This window comes from Maniola hyperantus, chromosome 4, assembly GCF_902806685.2.
Source record: "Maniola hyperantus chromosome 4, iAphHyp1.2, whole genome shotgun sequence".
Lineage (NCBI taxonomy): Eukaryota > Metazoa > Arthropoda > Insecta > Lepidoptera > Nymphalidae > Maniola > Maniola hyperantus.
Genome location: NC_048539.1, coordinates 12156192 through 12171537, shown reverse-complemented (window position 1 = coordinate 12171537; position 15346 = coordinate 12156192). Strand labels below are relative to the sequence as shown.

Below are 15346 nucleotides of genomic sequence, written 5' to 3'. Positions count from 1 at the left end.
TTTTTTCCACAAAATTGTGACATCAAATTATTGTGTATGAACTACGAAGCTGTTCGTGCGTATTTAATTTGTGAGTGCGTGCAGCTTTGTACAATTTCCATTTCACAGAATTTTCGGAAAAGTTCAGTTACAGTACACGAGCAGAAATAATATCTACTCATGTGGTTATAGTACGCGGCCGAAAGTAATGTACATCGGCCTTTAGAATGACATTTCGGCTTTGTAGAGCGTTGTCCCTGTCACTCATACCTATTTGTTTTGTCTGTCTCAACGACAGAGACAGTGCTCTACAAATCTGCCATCTCCTGGTCGATGTACATTACTTTCGGCCGCGTACTGTAATGTTGTATAGCGCCACTTCGTTTCTTTATTGCATGCGTTATAAAAATTTACAATCCCGGGAAAAAACTGCAAGTCCCTCCCTGCAAATCAGGAGAGCAAATTGAAGTGAAGTAGCATGAGATGGGCACGACTCATGCCGAATGAGTGACACTTTTGTTATGGAATTTAAGTCTTAGAGCTATAGACCATACAAAATGAGTTCTCATACGCCATTTTAACTGTATGTCATCTGTACGAGGGTTTGCCCTTGCCTTTAAAATAAAGACTAAAATCGTACTTTTGACATTACAGTTGACATAAAGTTAAAATGGCGCGTGAAAACTCATTTTGCACTCATTAAATGAAGATTGAGACAAAATAAAACAAAAATGCTTGACATACACACTTTTATTGTGTACTTGATTTTGCCATTTTTATAAACTTTACACTTATGAGCAACAACACACCACACCAGGCAGCACTGCAACAAACAAAACAAACAACATTACAATCTCCCCTTCGCAACAACTCTTCAGTTGGATTGTTGTGTTGAAATCAGACAGGTTGTGACGTCACGGCAATCAGCAGTAGCAAATAAATTGTTAAATACATCATTAACTTTACTTTCAAATAGTATTGAAAAATTATAAGATATTATACTAAATACAGTCAAACCGTTTGAAACAACATTTATTTATTACATGACCAAAATGTAAATCCTGGCTATTTGTAGTGTATACTTAATTCTAGTTTATTGCAACTAGCTGCATTCGAGACCTAATAATTGTATTACCTTCAATGTTGCTATAACAGATTTTGAGTGTATGCAGAGATGTGTACATACATTTCAAAATTAATGTGGTAGTCTTCTAATTTTCCACAAACAGAAATATTTATTTAAAGTTTAGTGTACAACTATTATTAAGTTTTAGAAGCAAACTTGTCGCCGATATTTGGCAACACAGAAATAAATCAAAGGCACCCACCTATTCCATGCCTGGCAACCAAATTCGAAAGGAAAGCTATGCAAATGCATTTTTTACGATAAAGCACAAGAATATGACCATCTGCATGCATCACATTCTTTGACCACTTCTATCTAACATAATATGACTAACATAATTTGTGGTCAAACATTTAGCTAGGCTGATTTTAATTTTAACCACAAAGGTACCGCATGATGGTATCTGATGTGTAATGTGCTGGTTATAAAAGGTACATTTTCAGATGGACTTGTGGAGCAAGGATAAATTGCTCCACAACTTTTTAAACTTCAAAAATGAGGTTCTCAATTATTCTCTTTTTCTTTTTTTTATCTTTCACTTCTTCACCTTGTTTTCTTTAACAGCTTATATAAAACTGGCCATACACTATCAAGTGCTGGTCAAGTTTGCAAGCTGACTTGAAGCAGCAGTGTCTAGTCAACAGATAGCCATACACAGTAAAGTTTACTGCACGCTGCTTCAAGTCCGCTGCAAACTTGACCAGCACTTGATAGTGTATGCCCAGGTTAATTTAGACTAGACATGTGTCCACTATAGCTTAACTTAACTGAAAACCGCTGCCGTGCCTTTAGCGTACCGTAGCGTTATTGTCGTAGCTAACAACGGTTATCACTATGACGAACCACCTGACAACGCAACGCTGCCAACTGGCAACTGAAAATGCATTGTTTGGTTTTTTGGTAACTAAAAACGCAATAATTATGCCTTCTCTTTCTTTCTTTCACTGAAAGCTGAGAAGGAGCGGTTATTGGCTACCGGCTTAGTAACTAAGAACTTGATAAACCAAAGCCGACCTTATCTCTATTACGCCAAGGCTTCACTGTACAAGTACTTGTCCATTACACTTTGATCTATCAATTTTATTACAGTTAGCCTTAGAGTAATAAAGATAAGGTCCTCTTTGGTTTTTCAATCGTCGTGAAATGTTTTTGATTAACTGGATTGTGGCAAACTATCTGTGCAGGCGTCCACTATAGTTTGACCTATGTCAATGATCATTATAATTAAACTTTGCTGCTACGAACTTAAGGTTGTGATTACTTCACGATATTCATGAAAGTAAAATTGGTTTTTTAGTGAAATATGCGCGCGCTAGCTATACAGACGGTATTGATACGACAGCTAGCTTAGTTACTACAACGGAAACCATTGCACAACTCTGATACCAATATTCGGCAACGGTTATCAATATCGGTATTGAAACTAAATAACTGTTGGATAACCGATGCCAGAAATAGCCAATAACGCCCATCTCTAATTTTGACTAATAAAGCACTTCTCCCTAGATATTAGATTCCTACTCCCCAGCAGTTAATTATAGGAATACTAGCAGATGCCCGCGACTTCATGCTCTTGATTTACATTTTTTAAAATCCCGCGGGAACTTTGATTTTCCGGGATAAAAGAAGCCTATGTGTTAATCCAGGGTATAATCTATCTTCATACCAAATTTCATCCAAATCCGTTCCGCCGTTTTTGCGTGATTGAGTAACAAACATCCAAACATCCACACTTTCACATTTATAATATTAGTAGGATTATTATATTACTTATTTAGTATTTACCTTATCACAATGAAGTAGAACTATGATCTAGGTCTCTCCTTCTTTTCTTTGTACAGCGCTAGGAGTGATACGTTGGCCACTTTGACCACCTGTAAAGAGAAAGTTAAAATAAGATTTCAATATTTGAATATTATGACTCCAATCTAAGTAAAATCAGGCAAAAACTTATACAATACTTGGCATGTGATTCCCACAGGATTTTAAAAACCTAAATCTATCTACAGTTATCACACAGAATAGCTTAGTACATACTAAGACGATAAATGTGAAAGTGTGTCTATTCAAAAGTGTGTATCATAGCACACCCACTGAACTTATTTTAACAAAATTTGCTACAGATTACAGAGATAGCTTGGCATCCAGGAAAATGAAAGAATTCTTACTGGACTTATAAAAACCTAAAACCATGAAAGTGAAGTCACTATAATATCATCTAGTATACTAAGGCTGAGATCTATAAAGCATAATATTCTGTTCTGACTTTGCTCAGACTTAAACTTCGTCAAAACGAGATGGATTTATAAATAAGATAAATCCATATCCATACTAATATTATAAATGCGAAAGTGTCTGTCTGCACTGCTAGCTTTTCACGGCCCAACAGTTTAACCGATTTTGATGAAATTTGGTACAGAGCTAGCTTACTTTATCCCGGAAAATCAAAAAGTTCCCACGGGATCCAAAAAACCTAAATGAACGCGGACGAAGTCGTGGGCATAATCTAGTAACTCATAAATCCTTTATTTTATATATTTCTTGTCCTACTCTGTCTTGAATCTAATCAAAGTCAGAGTGCACTCAATAGATCTCACCTGAAGTCCTTGAGGCAGACAAGTTTCTATACCAAGATATTATTTCTGTCATTCTTCCTCCGCTCCTCACCAGAGTTTTGACTCAAGCCATCGCAGGTAATTTCTGAAGCCTAGCAGGAAGAAGGTATAACAAAGAACAAACTATGAACAAACCTTAAATCTGACTCCAGGAATGTCACCCACAGCATGACCTTTCCGTCCAAACCCTGCTACTAGGACCTCGTCATTCTCCTCAATGTGGTTGAGGCAGCCGTCACGCGGCACGAATGCCGTCACTTTCTTGCCGTTCTTGATTAGTTGCACTCGTACACACTTCCTGATGGCGGAGTTGGGTTGCTTGGCTTCCACTCCACTACAGGAAATACAAGTTTCAGTTCATATCAACACCACTACTGAGCACAAGTCTACTCTCAGGGTGAGATTTCTAGAGTGCACTCTGACTTTGCTAAGACTAAAGACAGAGTTAAAACAAGATAGAGCTAAATCTCTCACATAAATTTGTCTTGTTATAACTCAATCTTAAGTCTGAGCAAAGTCAAAGTGCGCTCTATAGATCTCAGCCTCAGAGTGAGAAGGGTTAAGGCTGCAGTTCACCATGCTAGGCCAAGTGCAGATTGACACCTTTAAGAAAATTATGGAGAACTTTCAGGCATAGAAGGCAGTGAAAGCAAGCAATATTTAATTGTTTAAACTACACATAACTCTTCATAACGATTGAATCCTAGACCCAAAAAATAAAAGGCTAAGGCTATCACTGCTTACACAGTTTCAGTAACTTGATGTGAACTTATAGGATGACTTGTATGCCTATGAATCCATATTTTAATATTATAAATATGAAAGTATCATCATTTCATAGCTTGACGCTGCTGAATCAAGTGTAAAAAGGCAGCCTGAAACATACTTCCACAGGTTAATTTATTGTGAAAACAAACAGTTCCCACATGATTTTATAGAACATAAATAATCCAGACTATGGCCAAAGGCAAAATATGTTTTACAGGTATTAGTGCCAATATTCCTACATATCAGAGACCCTACTACAATTTACAGGCATTCAGTAGATAAAAATTCAGTAACTTTCCTCTGGAAGTCGTCTCTAAAGGCTGCCTATAAATTAAGCTTGAAGGCAGCCTAACACATGAGACCATATTTGGAGGTTATTAACATTCAAAACAATACAGTCAAGTCACAAAAGAAATTTTAAAATATGTATAATAAACAACATCTCTGAAAAACAAAATTCATTAACGGTTCTAAAATGTACTGTATCATAAACACCATGCTTACGCTCCCCCATGGCGAGTTCATTGACCCGCCGAGTTTGCGACTTGCGTACTATCGATGGCCGGTGAGACGCGGTGAATCCGCTCGCAGTATTATCCTGTGATTGTGGTAGAAACACATTCACAGGAATAATACCGCGCGCAGAGACGCCGCCGTACGTGACTGCAGCCGATGCTCGACACACTTTCTTGACTCGCACCGACTCACGCACTGTTCGCCGTTACACTCCATTAACATAATTAACACTACTACACTTTTCTTCACATGAATCTGGCAAAAAAACACTAAATGCACGGTTAATAATTGTAGCGTACGGTCCGAAATGTACTTCATACTTACACTTTCTCCAGGACGATGCCCTTTGCGTGAGATGCACCACCGAAGGGATTAGCCTTCCACCTCGTGCCCATGTGGGCTTTTTTGTAATCCTTGTCCGCCCATCGCTGCTCGCGGCGATGGTTCACGTGCTTTCGCGCCGTGCGTATTCCACGGGGTTTGCCTGAAATAGACGCCGGTTATCAGTCTCCCACAACACCACAAGAGACTCCGAAATCGATACACTACACTACATAAACGATGTTATGAACGGCAAATGTGTTATTATACCTCATAATCATCGCAGCGATTACGGGATGAAAAGAGATTTATTTATACACCACGAGAAAAACATGTCTGCGCCATGGCCGACAACTAGGCGTGCAGATCTAAAATCAATTTTATAGACTTCTATAATGAATGCTCGGGTTATACACTTTCACAAAGTTTCGGCGTATAATAACACTAAATTAGCACCACATAAAACAATAAATTACTAATAAAGTTCAATAATTTGGCACAAAACTATTTCTTACCCATTTGGGCAGCACGACACCAATCGGCTACGGATGGGAAAAGAAATAAAATTTAGCCAACCACTAACCAGTAACCACTGCCTTCAAATCATCAATAATACCAACTATGCAGACAAAAATACTAAGTGTCTATGGTTGCCAGTTACTGGCATAGAGTACATACAGTACAAACGGGTAACATTGGTACCTACACATGCGGTGAAACATGCTTGCGACAATCAGCAAACAAGTTAAGCCTCAGACTAAGAATCAAGGAGACTTGGCATCAAAATAATAAAACCTTTAGAAAATGAAATTTTCTATAGAAAAGCTCTGAAGAATGATAGAGACAAAAACACAGTTTTTTGTCGGTCATAGTTTAGCTTTTATTGTTGGGCATAATTGTCATGTGCCTAACAAACCTCTATGATAGTAATTTATTGCGAATATTATAAGTTTTTATTTAGTTTTCTGTTTTAAATTTAGTATTGAAGGTGTGTAGAAGCTATTTATGTGTATTACTGTGTGATCGGATGTAAAAGTTGTAGCAAACGCAAATTATGAAACATAACCTTTCATACGTAAGTATGATTTCTTGTTGTTTTGTTCCTTTCGTGAGCCCTTTCGGGTATACGCGTCTGCCAAGTCTCCTTGATTATTAGTCTGAGGTTACTGGGTTACTGGCCCGTGCTGCGAGCAGTAAAAGGCTCAAAGGGCTAGAGTCCAGAGCTGTAAAACCAGTTAAAAAAATAGTGAGGTACATCTTTTTTTCTGGTTGGAGTCACAGACCAGAAAAAGTACTCTATGCAGACCACGTAGATTAAGTAAAAAAGCTAGATTTAAGTACTGTGTAACCGCGTATTCATGAGATAGCGATAGTACGACGTAACGATAAATAATACGACAATTATTACCATTGTTTAGTAGTCAATATTTGTATTAACCGATCAACAATAATTGTATTAAACGTTTTTTCTGTGAAAACAAGTAAATAACTAATGAGAAATACAATAACGCCATGAATTCTCAAAGTTTGTTTTTGCAACTAAAGTGTTATTCCTTGTATGTATTCTTGAAAAAATCAGTTACACGATAAGGGATAAAAAAATAGGTTAGCTGCGTTTCTGTTTATTACATTAGTGCTCTCTTTTTAGTGTGAATGAGAAAGCAAACGTTCTTTTATCTAGCTTTATTACTCTATCTACGGCAGACCAGTGATCATCCGGTGCATAGAGTAGGATGTATGATCTCTCTCTATCTCTAGACTAGTATTCTGTGGTATGATCCGGAGTTCGGAGTGACATGGGAGTGACAGAGTTCCATCGGAGTTCGGAGTTCGAACAAACATTCGGTGCATTCATGATTCGTCCTCATTAAAACGTACCTAGTGATTATATACTCTTTGGTCTTCATCTCGTCGATTCAGTGAAAATATGCAACAAAAACAAAAAATTGATTTTCCCCGCCATGTAAAGGACTTGTTGTGTAAAACGTCATATTTTAAGTCTATTTTTAATTATATAATTAATACTATAAATAAAGTGTAAAAACGTTAGACTAATTAGTTATAAGCAATTTTGTATTTTTAGAATAATATTTAGTTATAAGCAATTTTGTATTTTTAGAATTTGTAAATTTTTGAAAGGCCTTAAAGGACTGTTATCCAGGGCCGTAAAATAAATTAAAAAAAAAAAAACGATTCAGTGATTCAGTGCCACTATTTTATTTCTGGTCGGTGGTGAGTACCACAGAGTACATTATCCACAGAGCTGTGCCACAGAGTACTTTTTACATACGGAAATTCAGTACACTTATCACGTGCTTATCACACTTTTTCGATTTTTAACAAGTTTTAAGACGTTTTTCTGTAGCTTACGATCACGAAACATACATATATTCAAAATGAATATCGGCAGGAAGGACGGCGGGCCAGGTTACGTCGGTATACAGTTTTGTCAAGAGTGCAACAACATGCTTTACCCGCGCGAGGATAAGAACAACAAAGTTTTGCTCTATGCCTGTCGAAATTGTGACTACAAGCAGCTAGCGGACTCAAACTGTGTGTACGTGAACAAAATTATGCACGAAGTAGATGAGCTAACTCATATAAATCCAGATGTGGTGAGCGATCCAACTTTGCCTCGTACTAAAGATCATATGTGTCCGAAGTGCAACCACAGAGAAGCGGTGTTCTTCCAGGGGCAGACGAGACGCGCTGAAGAGGAAATGAGACTGTACTATGTGTGTACAAGTTGTAAACACAGGTGGACTGAGTGAAGGACTTTAGTGTTACCTATTTGTATTAATAATAATCATAATATAATTTACTATAAAAATTTATCCTCAGTGATATCATCAGCCTGTCGACGTCTACTGTTGAACACCTATATGTTGAAATGGCACTTGCTGCTTACTAGGTAGTAAGCAGCAAGCGCCATCACACATATCATGTAAAATAAAGGAGCTATCGAAACCTTTGCAGGATGAAAATTGAAATGTAGTAAAACCAATTTTGACAAACATAAATTTTTGATCTTTCGTTATGTAGCAAAAATGAAGACTTGAAACTAGGATATTTAGTCCATATTTGTAGAGCTATCTCTTTTACTCATGTGTTATGACACCAAGCACAAATTATATATGCCATGTAATTATGAACATAACATGTCTATACTATCATTGATATAATTGGATTTCATGCAACTAAATTGTAAAGGTGGAATACTTGAAGTACTTGGGTGTTCTGTGTAGGCTCTATGTTAATCAGTAATATGAAGTTCACTAATGAAATAAATGTCTTTATTCATAGTCTAACAGTAGTTTCAAGTGACCAATAGCTTCTTTGCAGCTTTAAAACCATTTTTACTCCCTTGAAATGATGTTTTTGCTCAATAATTCTGATACAAACTGCTAAGGTGAGTAATGCCTTCCCAACATCTGTTTCCTGCCGCGAGTAACCTTACCTACCTTTAAACCCAGAGTAAATAGGTATCTTCTAGGCAGGCCCATTCCAATCCAGGCCTCATCATTGCTTTTTATTAAGCATGAGTGTTGTCAAGCATGAGCTATCTCAGAATGAAATTAAGCAACCTTGAAAGTTGCATCAAAATAAGCTGATCATAATATACTACATATTATGATAAAAATAGAACATTTAGTTGACTTAAATAAGCTTTAAAAACTGCAATATCAATGCTAATTCTGATTGTAAACAGTTCTGTTTACTTCAATTTAATATTATTGTGGTGTAATTCGTTAGGTATTAAGATAACATAATAATATTTTATATAAATAAAGAACAGTATATGGATTTGAACGTTTTATTTAACTAAAATATTGCCAAGCCACATATCTAGTATAACAGTTAACAATTCACAGCCGTTGATTAATTAACAATTAATACAGCTAAATACAAATAACATATTTCTCTCATTCGTTTCATTTCATATGACTAATATAACAACCTTTTATGTTTTTTTATCAATCAAAAAGCCATAGATTGATGATTATTATATAAAATATGTTATTTTAGCATTCAATGCTCGAAAAAAACAATGAAAACATGGAAACATTTCCATCAAGTCTTACAGACTTTGTTTCATTGACAAGTCACAACTTCACTGTTATCTCGCCTAACAGCCAAATCAGGGGGACAAGATATTTCAGAATATCATCATGGCTTGCTATTGAGCATGAGTGAAGGAAAAGGGTTTAGGCCATAGTCCACCACACTTACCAAGTGCAGACTTTTAGACTTCACACACCTTTGAGGATTTTAGTTAAAACACTAAAGAAACGTCTTGTAGGCTGTAGCCTGTAGGCATGAATGTTATTTTGCATTTATAAACCAATACCAAAGGTCGTAATTACGAATTTAATGAAGTGGTGTTACTTACTAGGTTTATTTGACTATTTTGTATAATACTCATATAATATAAGCATAGACCACGTGCGCACACACACACACGCACACACACACACACACACAAATACACACATACATATATCTATCCATACACTTACTAACTCACACACGTTTGCTTGATATCGCTGATGAAAATATTGTTAAGGAAGAGCGGTGTCTTCTGACACAGGAGTAGTTCGCCTAGTCCTAAAAGAAGTCTCCAACCTCCTACAGCTACTGTAAACTCAAGTTATTTGAAATAAATTATTTGAAAATATAAAAATTCGATTTTGTAAACTTTTTGCTACATTTATGTAATTAAGTATTTTTAACCGACTTCAAAAAAAGGAGGAGGTTCTCAATTCTTCGGAATCTTTTTTTTTTTTATGTATGTTCCCCGATTACTCGAAAACGCCTAGACCGATTTTGAAAATTCTTTTTTTGTTTGAAAGGGTATACTTCAAAGTTGGTCCCATTTCAATTTGGTGAAGATCTGATGAACATCTTCGAAGATAGATACTGGAACTCCTCAACGGATAAGAGTAAATTGCTCGCGATCAGTGTAATAGCTTAGTAAACAGTAGACTTTTAACCAGTTATAGCATAATTCCATGGGGCCACTAAAAATTGTGAAATAAATTTTTTTTACAAAAAAAAAAAAACCGACTTCGTTACACAAACACTAAAAATTGAAAAATAATTTAATTTATTACCGAATATATTATGTATACAAGAGTTAATATAGTTCCATAATAATATTTTTTGGGGTCGGTGCCAATGAGGTGCCATGGTGGAGTCCCATAAAAATATGAAGTCTAGACGATTCGCGCAGCTAAAGCTAATTGGCACCGGCACCAAAAAGAATTATTATGGAACTATATTAACTCTTGTATACATAATATTATATTCGTTAATAAATTAAATTATTTTTCAATTTTTAGTGTTTGTGTAACGAAGTCGGTTTTTATTTTTTTGTAAAAATTTTACTTATATTTTTATTTTTCAAAATTAATAACGTAAATATTAAAAATTGATTGGCACAGTCTTTACAATTGTTTATTTCGTTTAGGTTTAAAATAAAGCAAGAAAAGTCTGGCATACATCTTTTGGTTTCCTCTGTAATAAATAGATTAGCAAAGCGTTAGAATCGATAAAATTGTTAGTACCTTCATACATTAAAGTAAATATTGGGGCCGATTCTCTTGTGCAAAATCTCTAAACTAAACTAAATTAACAGGTCTAAATCTTGTGCTATCCTTTTCCGCAAGCAACATTATGAAAAGGATAGCAATAGATTTAGACGTGCTATTTTGGTTTAGTTTAGAGATTGTGTACAACAGAATTAGCCACATTATTTATTAAACTTGTCTTACATCTACCTGAAAGAAGCTAGACTTAATGATTATTATTTATTTAACAAATATATTTTCTAAACCATGACGAAATGAACGGATCCATCAGAGTATATTCTAGGTATTCTAGATTTTCGAAGCCTATTTTATGTACCTACTAAGTACCAAGCATCAACTTAATAATAATTTATAATACCTGGGTATTCAATGGGGCCAATTCTCTTGTACACAATCTCTAAACTAAACTAAATTAACAAGTCTAAATCTAGTGCTATCCTTTTCCGCAAACAACACTATGAAAGGGATAGCAATATATTTAGACATGCCATTTTAGTTTAGTTTTGAGATTGTGTACAACGGAATTAGCCACATTATCATGTAACAGGATTACAGACCTAACTGAGCTATTTTTCCACCTAATTCTCATTAGAAATCAAAATTCTCTCTTGGTTTATACAAGGCTTCTAATAAGTATGTACCTACTAAACATTTAATATTTAAGTTATTTAGTTTTATTAACTACTTTCAACAATATTATTCATATCTACTATTCTAAACCAATTTATTTTCAGATTTACTTAGTGCCGATTTCAAATCAGCCCAATTAATTCCTCGATTAACGAGGAATAAATTGGACGTAATGACAGTTTTTGTACTGAAAACCTGCCAAAAAATATATTTTTTCCTGGACGAGACTTATTTTACGTTGGTGAAATCGGTCCCTTTTAAAAAAAACCGGCCAAGTGTGAGTCAGACTCGCGCACTGAGGGTTCCGTAGTACAATCGTATTTTATCGACATTTTGCACGATAAATCAAAAACTACTTACTAGATCTCGTTCAAACTAATTTTCGGTGGAAGTTTGCATGGTAATGTACATCATATATTTTTTTATTTTTATCATTCTGTTATTTTAGAAGTTACAGGGGGGGGGGGACACATTTTACTAATTTGGAAATGTCTCTCGCGCAAACTATTCTGTTTAGAAAAAAATGCTATAAGAAACCTCGATATCATTTTTGAAGACCTATCCATAGATACCCCACACGTATGGGTTTGATGAAAAAAAAAATTTTGAGTTTCAGTTAAGTATGGGGAACCCCAAAATTTACTGTTTTTTTTTCTATTTTTGTGTAAAAATCTTAATGCGGTTCACAGAATACATCTACTTACCAAGTTTCAACAGTATAGCTCTTATAGTTTCGGAAAAAAGTGGCTGTGACATACAGACGGACAGACAGACATGACGAATCTATAAGGATTCCGTTTTTTGCCATTCGGCTACGGAACCCTAAAAACGAATTAGGTATCTAAAAATCGTAGACTTTGTTTCCTACCTGCGAATCTACCTGGTCACCTATCTCATAGCGTTAATAGGTATGTAGGTAGTAGGTACCTACTATTCATAACAATAACAAAAAATAACATCTTTGACCTTTGATCTTAGAACTAACTAATTTAATAATAAACATTACGCAGGTACCACCTTAGAACTACACTTAAATCATCGTCATTATCATTAAATCTTTTCAGTTTTTCATTTAATGTAAAATCTGTTCTTTTCGTCCCGGACCCAACGAAAGGATTTTCCAGTTAGTTATACCTAAGCTATAACTTACGACGACATAGAAAGCTCAAGTAATACCTATTGCGTTATAAATGTAACAAGTGTAGATTATATCAACCTTAGAGGAAGACGGGGTCTCAAATTTTAGGGAAGAGCGAATGATTAAATATTTAGGCATGGTTTAGGGGGCCTATCTACTGAGAAGGAGTGGAGCTAGAGACGTGTACAGCAGGTCAATCCTCTCCTCAAAGCCTCAACACTTCAACGGTTAAAGGAGCAGACTGAAATCCGAAAGCTCGGCGGTTTAAAGTTTTTCAGTCCCCACCCGTTGCTCTCTTGTCGTACATACTCCTAGCACAAGCTTTACGCTTAGTTGGAGGGGAAAGGGGAATATGATAAAATTAAATTTTCCTCATATTTTCCAATCTTTAAGGTTGCCTGGTAGAGATCGCTAGTTAGCGTTAAGGCCGCCTTTTGTATCTCCCTTCTGTCTGTGTTTTTTATTCTTTAATGTAATCCTTCTTGTGGTTGTGCAAATAAAGTGTATTTATTATTATAAAAATGGCTAATTTTCTTTTAAAAAAATACATTCAGAAAAACCTGACAATATTTTCATTTTTGTAGGAATTTCACAGTTTTACGATTTAGTACCTACGCAGTCGTTAAATAATAAGTCGTAATAAAAAACTGGCTTGCCAAAAAAAACTAAAATGTTAAGAAATTCACATTTGAAAATAGCTCCATACCTACAAACGCAGTATTTATTTGTTTTCAAAACATTTAACCATCATTTTGAATGATGATGTAAGGATTCTAACGATACCTCATACTTCCAATTCTGTTCAGGAATTTAGAAGTTATGGTAGAATAAAGAAACTCGCAGAAAACATTACATTTCTTTTTTGGGGCAGTGTGTAAAGAGGCCTTCGTTTTCAAAAGAAACGCTTTTGGAGGAGAAAGAAACTTTCAGTGCCGCTAATCCAATCATTGATAGATGAAGTGATAATTTTACTACATCATTTTTCAATAATCTGATTGGTCGAAGCAAACACACTCAGCTCCGCTCCACTGCAATAGATGGGCCTTAAGTAGGTACAAGAAGTCTACTACTACTATTAAGTATTATAGTGCGTTTACTGTTAACCCTTGTTTCCGTTATCTATGTTGTTAACATTCATCAATGATAAACTACACTATATAAAAAGTGTTAAGGGAAAAGCAGGATTTTACAAATTAGGCTTGGCCCATAAAGCGTGACGGAAACTGCACGTACCTACTTATTTCTATTGTACCTAACAGTCTTAAGGACCCGTTCCCATGGCCGTCGAATTCTGCGAGAACGACTTTTTATCCGGTTCCCAGTTCCCACAAAAATAAGAATTCATATTCATTTTATAATAGTAATAATAAAATAATTTCATAAGCACTTACCTGCACAGAACAGGATGTTGTCGTGGGAAATGGCCCTTAAGTCGTATACAATGAAACGTCACGCTGCAAAGTACGACAGTGCGCGACTTCTATAGCACGGCGCCAACGGGCACTCCGCAGTGTGAATGCCGTCTTACAGTATTGTTTGTATTTCAATTTACAACTTTTACGCCGACCGCACTTTAGATGGTTTTCATACGAATTTGACTCGTGCGAATACGCACGAACAATCCCTGACCTTCCAATACTATGCAAGCGCGCGCAGCAAGGAGGTAGCGACTTTTAAATTTTAATACGTTTCCCGCTACCGCGGCCGTCACAGTTTACTAACCGTAGCGTCGTAGCAATGCTACGGTTGCTGCAGAGTCGCGTCGCGTCGTCGTCGGCGCGGAGCGGCGCGGGCGGCGGCGCGGCGTCGCATTGTAGAGTCGTGTGGTAGAGAGTGCTGTAGAAACGTAGCGACGCGCGTCGTAGTGATGCTACGGGTGCTACGACTAATATTCTTTATGTAGCACAACGAATAGAAGTCAACATAGATATTTAAATCTTAAATTAATTTTATTACTCATAGAATTTTTCTTATTTGGACAATGGCAGGTTTCTATCGATGTATTAATTTGTATAAAATGTGCGTATAACATTAGAATAGCAAAATCTTAATCAATATATTAAGCTCAGGCAAAACAACCGTTATTTCTAGATACTACCTATACTATGAACTACCTATACCTACGCATTAACCGATACACTTTCATATAATCTGAGGAATTCTCAACTTTTAAAAACCAGAGGCCGTAGTGTAAGTTTACAAGATAAAAACGTGAGATCTCAAATCGAGACGTCGAGACGTTTGCCCATCACAAATAAATACTTTCTAAAATATTTAATAAATAAAATATCTACGTCTTGCGTCTACAACCACAGTACTATTATTCTGTTATATTATCAATACCCAACATGTAATTTCTAAAACGAACTCTATAGTCCGTGCAAAATGACTCCTCACGCGCCATTTTAACTCTGTGAGTCAACTGTCACTGTCACCGTCACAACTGCGATGTCAACAGTACGGTTCACCTTTAAAATAAGACTAAAATCGTACATTTGACATGAAATTTGACACAAAAAGTTAAAATAGTGCGCGAGGAGTTAAAATTTACGTATTATACCAGCGTTACTTTTTTGTCATAATGCCATGCCAAAAAATGTCCCGTCTACTTCCTACAGTACGTGGCATCGATCTTAAGCCGCCTGCCACGTATGGAAAACTGTCG

The 15346-nt window shown here is 35.9% G+C and overlaps 2 protein-coding genes across 2 annotated transcripts; one reads left to right on the top strand and one right to left on the bottom strand.

The window, feature by feature from the left end:
• Positions 1-713: 713 nt before the first annotated feature.
• On the bottom strand, positions 714-5968 carry RpS23 (ribosomal protein S23). Its single transcript, XM_034968122.2, has 5 exons — positions 5841-5968; positions 5329-5488; positions 3856-4054; positions 2891-2979; positions 714-802 (listed from the first exon to the last, which is right to left on the bottom strand). Exons 1-4 carry the CDS (start codon positions 5842-5844, stop codon positions 2911-2913), a joined length of 432 nt encoding a protein of 143 aa, XP_034824013.1. The 5' UTR covers positions 5845-5968; the 3' UTR covers positions 714-802; positions 2891-2910.
• A 1627-nt stretch (positions 5969-7595) lies between these two features.
• Positions 7596-9129, top strand: Polr2I (RNA polymerase II subunit RpII15). Its single transcript, XM_069498082.1, has one exon. It carries the CDS (start codon positions 7722-7724, stop codon positions 8094-8096), a length of 375 nt encoding a protein of 124 aa, XP_069354183.1. The 5' UTR covers positions 7596-7721; the 3' UTR covers positions 8097-9129.
• Positions 9130-15346: the final 6217 nt, after the last annotated feature.